This window comes from Camponotus floridanus, unplaced genomic scaffold, assembly GCF_003227725.1.
Source record: "Camponotus floridanus strain SB8 unplaced genomic scaffold, Cflo_v7.5 scaffold410, whole genome shotgun sequence".
NCBI lineage: Eukaryota > Metazoa > Arthropoda > Insecta > Hymenoptera > Formicidae > Camponotus > Camponotus floridanus.
In genome coordinates, this window is record NW_020229560.1 from 33,019 (window position 1) to 38,420 (window position 5,402).

The window sequence follows — 5,402 nt, forward strand, 5'->3', positions numbered from 1 at the left end:
GAAACGAATTAGTGAGAAACCGCAGCAAAAAAAAGGAGAAACGAAATAAGAACGTGTGATTGTGCGGGCTCACAAATCCGGTTGTGATGAGTCTGCCCTGGCGTTGTCTCCTGGTAGGACGATGATCTTCGCGAGTGGCCGAGTGAACTCCGAAGATGCGGTGCGGACGGTGACGACGCGTGTGATTCCGTCGTCTCCTGGGTGCAGTGCCGTGATGCGGGCGAGTGGCCATCTCGTCGGAGGCGTGATCTCCGATCGCAGCAGGCACAGATCGCCGATGCTAGGGCCGGCTTCGTCCTTGGTCCACTTTGGTCGTGACGCCAAAGTGCTGAGGTACTCGCGCGTCCACCGTTCCTAAAAGTGGTCGCGCATTTTTTGAAGAAGCCGCCACCGAGATAGAGCGTTGTCCTTCTCGGACGTGAGTGACGGCTCAGGAACGGCCACGAGGGGGGCGCCGATGATGAAGTGCCCTGGTGTTAGTGCCGCCAGATCGTTGGGATCGTCCGTCAGCGGCTGCAACGGACGCGAATTTAAGCACGCCTCCACCTGAGTGAGGAGGGTCGCCATTTCCTCGTAAGTGAGGGTGGCTTCGCCGATGACCCTTCGGAAGTGGTGTTTGGTGGATTTGACGGCGGCCTCCCATAATCCGCCGAAGTGTGGTGCTGCGGGGGGGTTGGACCTCCATCTCACGCCGTCGGAAGCTGTTGCGTGAATTATCCGACGTCCGTCGGAGGAGGAAGCGCGGAACAGCTCCCGCAGCTCACGGTCAGCTCCGACGAAGTTCGTGCCGCAGTCGGAGAAGACGTCGCTGCAGAGGCCTCGCCGGGAAACGAAGCGGCGGAAGGCAGCCAGGAACGCCTCGGCCGTGTAGTCCGTGACTGCCTCCAGATGGACCGCCTTGGTGCTGAGGCAGACGAAAACTGCGATGAAGCCCTTGGATGCCTTGTGACCTCGTCCTTTGCTGGCCCGAATGAAGATAGGGCCGGCGTAGTCGACCCCGGTGCGCAGGAACGGGCGTGCAGGAGTCACTCGTTCCCGGGGCAGATTGCCCATGAGTGGTTGCGGTGCGGCGGCTCTCCACCGCGTGCAGGTGACGCATCGGTGGATCGCCCGCTTGACGACTGCTCGACCATGTGGGATCCAAACTCGTTGACGAAGCAACCCGAGGGTGAGCTGCACTCCTCCGTGCAGGGTCCGCCGGTGGCAGGAGTCCACCATCAAGTGAGTCAACCTTGATTCCGGTGGGATAATGCTGGGATGCCGCTCGTCGTGAGACAGGATGGCGTTCTTCAGTCGTCCTCCGACTCGCATTACACCGCTGTCGTCGAGGAACGGACTCAGCTTGGTGAGAGGACTTCTGGCTGGCAAGGCGCGTCCTTTGCTGAGTGCTGTGATCTCGCCGAGGAAGTGCAGAGTCTGTGTGATGCGAATCCAGTGAAGGAGTGCGTCTTCGATCTCGCAAGACACAAGTGAGAGTGCGGCGTCAGCGGTGGTGCGAGATCTCCGGGTGCCGGTCCGTCGCCATCGAAGACACCAGGCTGTCACTCTGAGCAGTCGGTGCAATGACGAGAAGCGGAGTAGGAAGGCCGACTCGGAGACGTCCTTGACAGCCGCCGAGAGCGAGGCGACGGCCCTTTGCTCCGGCACAGCAGCGTTGAGCAGGGCGCCGTCGTTGTTCGGCCACCTTGCTTGGTCCTCTAAAAGCCAGGATGGTCCCGTCCACCACAGAGGATGACCGACCAGGTCGCTGGGCAGAACTCCTCGGGAGGCGCAGTCAGCTGGGTTGTCCTTGCCCGGCACATGTCGCCACCGCGCCTCGGGTAGCCGCTCCTGGATCAGCGACACTCTGTTGGCCACGTAGGTCTTCCAGCGGGAGGCGTGTCCGTGGATCCAGTGAAGAGTGACCCTGGAGTCCGACCAAAGGAAGACTGGAGCTGAGGACAAACTTAGCAGAGTGCGCGTGTGAACGACGAGGTTCGTCAAGAGGGCGGCCGCGCATAGCTCGAGTCTCGGCAAAGACACGGGCTTCACGGGCGCGACCTTGCCCTTAGCGGTCAGCAGGTGGAGTGTGGTGCCCTTTCCAGTGGAGGAGCGGAGGTACACCACGGCGGCGTACCCTCGCTCCGATGCGTCGGCGAATCCGTGTAGTTCGACGTGTGAGTGCGGACCGTCGCTGCCGAGCCAACGAGATACCTTTATCTCGTTGAGGCGCGGAAGTTGCGAGAGCAGGTTCCGCCAAGCGAGCGTGTCCGGTGATGGAAGTGGAATGTCCCAGTCGATCTTCTGGAGCCAGGCGGACTGGATTAGGATCTTGGCCCGCATTGTGACCGGGGTGATCCAGCCGAGAGGATCGAACATTCGTGCGGTTTCGGACAGGACACGCCGTTTTGTAAGTTCGTCGAAGTGACGTGTCGGTTGGGAAAATGTGAAGTGGTCACTGGCCGGGTGCCAGTGGAGACCCAGTGTTGTGTGACTCTCGTGTGACCACGAGTGAGGTGAGTGGGTCAGCCGGTGCTCGTGCGGAACGCCGTCCAGGATGTTGAGGTGGTTGGCCGCCCATTTCCGAAGAGGAAACCCGCCCGCCATGCAGAGGCTGCGGAGCTCCCGTTGCGCTGCGGTGGCCTCCGAGAGGGTGCTCGCGCCGGTCACGACGTCGTCCACGTAAGTATCGCGGCGCAGCGCGACAGCTCCTTGCGGAAATCGGTGACCTTCGTCGTCGGCGAGCTGATGCAAGGTCCGTATGGCGAGGAATGGCGCGCACGCCAAGCCATACGTGACCGTTCGCAAGCGGTATTCGCGGATGTCGTCAACGGCACGGTGCCGCCAAAGTATCCGCTGATGATCGCGGTCGTCTGGATGAACGAGAATTTGGCGGTACATTTTCTCAATGTCCGCCAAGAAGACGTAACGGTGCCAGCGCCAGCGCAGGAGTACGTCGGCGAGAACAGGCAAGAGATTGGCGCCAGTCAGCAGACTGGTGTTGAGCGAGGTGCCCGAGGTCGTGAGCTGGGAGCCGTTGAACACGACTCTGAGCTTAGTGGTGGTGCTCGTTTCTCGCAACACTCCGTGATGCGGTAAGTAGCACTTTGCAGTATCTTCTTGTTGTGATGATGTGGTTACAGCTTCCATGTGTTGCAGGTCTTCGTAGTCCTTCATGAAGCTGCGGTAGAGGTTGCCGAATCGAGCGTCCTTGTCGCAGCGGCGCTCCATGGCATGGAGCAAACGCTCGGCCGGCCGACGGAGGGGATGGAGCTCCGGAGAAGGGAAGCCTCACAATGTAACGTCCGGCGTTGGTGCGTGAGTGCTCGCGGACGAAGATGTCCTCGCATCTTCTCTCCTCCGGGGTAAGAGCGACGGGAGCGGTATGCTCCTTCTCCTAGTCCCAGAAGAGCTGCACCAAGTCGGTCAGCTGGCGGTCTATGGTGCATTGGTGAGCGGCATGGCTACTCTGGGTCGTGGCTCGGTGTCCTCCCGACAGAATCCACCCGAGGGAGGTCTTCTGCGCGATGGGCTCGTCTTTGCATCCCTTGCGGAGTCCATCTTGAAGGATGGCGGAATAGACATCCGCACCGAGCAATCTCTCGATTGAATCTCGGTCTAAATACTGCGGATCGGCCAGAGGGAGACCGCGTATGTGAGGCCAGGTGACGCTGGCTCGCACGATGGGCCCCTGGTACGAGGAGAGATGCGGCAGGACGTACGCCTGGACTGGGAGCGTTGCTCCGGTTATTGCCGAGGAGAGCGCCAAAGACAGCCGTCCGCGGGTTGCTCCAGAGGCTCCTCCGATCCCGGCTATCGCCATCGAGGAGCGGATCCGCGGCAGGCGCAATCGTTGTGCTAGGGCCTCTGAGACTAGAGAGACCTCTGATCCTTGGTCGATCAGGGCTCGGATGTCGTGCGGTCTTCCCACGTGGTCCTTGATAGTGACCCGTGCGGTGGCAAGAAGAATTGCCTTGCGGTCTGATGCGAAGCGTGTGGTGGACAAGGAAATCGCACCATCAGATTGCGAGTATGCGTCGTGCAGAAGCGTGTGGTGGCGTGCTTTGCAAGTGAAGCACGTTTTCAACGACTGACATTTTGCCAGGTAATGATTGCCGAGGCAGTTGAAGCACAATCTGTTTGCTTCTACTAGGTCTTTTCGCTCGGCAGCGGTCTTGGCCTTGAATGTCGAGCATTGCATAATCGAATGCTTTTCTTTACAGGCGGCGCACGTTGACGAACCGGATGCGCGTTTTACAAAGTGCGACTTTGCGGACCGAGAAGTGTCTCCGGATTTCGCGGCAGAGGCTGGCTGCACGGCGTTCAGCGTGAGGATCTGCTTCGCTATGAAGTCCATAAGGACGTCGTTGCTTGGCGGGTCGACGGAATCGCGGATTGAGGACTCCCACTGCATTCGAGTCTGTGGGTCAAAGCGCTCGACGAGCAGGTAATTGAAAAGGTCCATACCGTGCGTGCCGATGGGTCTTTCAATGCTCTCCTGAGCATTGATGGCAGTCGTGGCGGCGTTATAAATTCGGTTCAACTCGTCAGCGGTCGCGTTCTTCATTTTAGGCACGGCGGTGTAGGCAGCGAAGTTGGCGCGAATGAGCTCTCGCTTGTTCTCGTAGTGAGAACTTAAAATTGACCACGCCCTGTCATAATTGCCCCCGACAATCGGCAATGATCTAATTAGTTTTTCCGCAGGACCCTGTAAGCTCGTACGGAGATAGTGGAGCTTTTCCACGTCGGAAATGGATGTATTGCTCCCGATGATGGACAAGAAGATGTCGCGAAACGCGGGCCAATCAGTGTATGCACCGGAGAACGGCTGGAGCTTAATTCGCGGCAGCGAGGTCTTGAGTGTCTGCTCTTGATGAGCCTCGACCTTGGGCGTAGTGGAAGACTCGCCCTTGAGTTTGTTCGCGTATTCGACCAGCATGCTCCTTTGTGTCACGTAGGTAGTTTCCGCGATGTCGATAAAATCATTCTTTGCGTACTCACTCTCAAGATATTTGTCTTTCAGCGCCGTTACAATGAGGTCATGATGGGTCTCGAATCTGGTCCACAGCGTGTCGAGAATGCGGAGGCGAGCCTGAATCGCTTCGGCGGTGATGCTCGAGACGCCCATCTTGCGCAGATTGTCCACGGAGCGAGACATTCGTCCGTGGATGTCGTTCTGCGCCTCCAACAGTGCCTTTAGATCTGCACTCATGATCACTTTTCAGTTTCAGATTCACGCACTATGTCACAAAGTTCACCCACGAACTGCGGATGTGGATAAAAAATCCGGCTCGAAGGACCAGAAAATGTTCGCGAATGAGTTATTCGAAACGATAGGCGCGACAGAAAAGGTCTTGGACTCGGACACTGCACAATTGAGAAAAAACAAGCTACGACACGTATGATTTTTTTTGTACTTTTGA

The 5,402-nt window shown here is 58.4% G+C and overlaps 2 protein-coding genes across 2 annotated transcripts; both read right to left on the reverse strand.

Annotated features, from left to right (window-relative positions):
- Nucleotides 1–354: 354 nt before the first annotated feature.
- Nucleotides 355–3,210, reverse strand: LOC112638971. The gene has a single exon (XM_025411658.1). The coding sequence runs from the start codon at nt 3,208–3,210 to the stop codon at nt 355–357; it is 2,856 nt and encodes a 951-aa protein (XP_025267443.1).
- A 166-nt stretch (nt 3,211–3,376) lies between these two features.
- Nucleotides 3,377–5,191, reverse strand: LOC112638970. Its single transcript, XM_025411657.1, has one exon. The coding sequence runs from the start codon at nt 5,189–5,191 to the stop codon at nt 3,377–3,379; it is 1,815 nt and encodes a 604-aa protein (XP_025267442.1).
- Between the last annotated feature and the right edge of the window lie 211 nt (nt 5,192–5,402).

Excerpts from the sequence above, each read along its gene's own strand:
- LOC112638971 (XM_025411658.1), bottom strand. The coding sequence starts at position 3,210 with ATGGAGCGCCGCTGCGACAAGGACGCTCGATTCGGCAACCTCTACCGC.
- LOC112638970 (XM_025411657.1), bottom strand. The coding sequence starts at position 5,191 with ATGAGTGCAGATCTAAAGGCACTGTTGGAGGCGCAGAACGACATCCAC.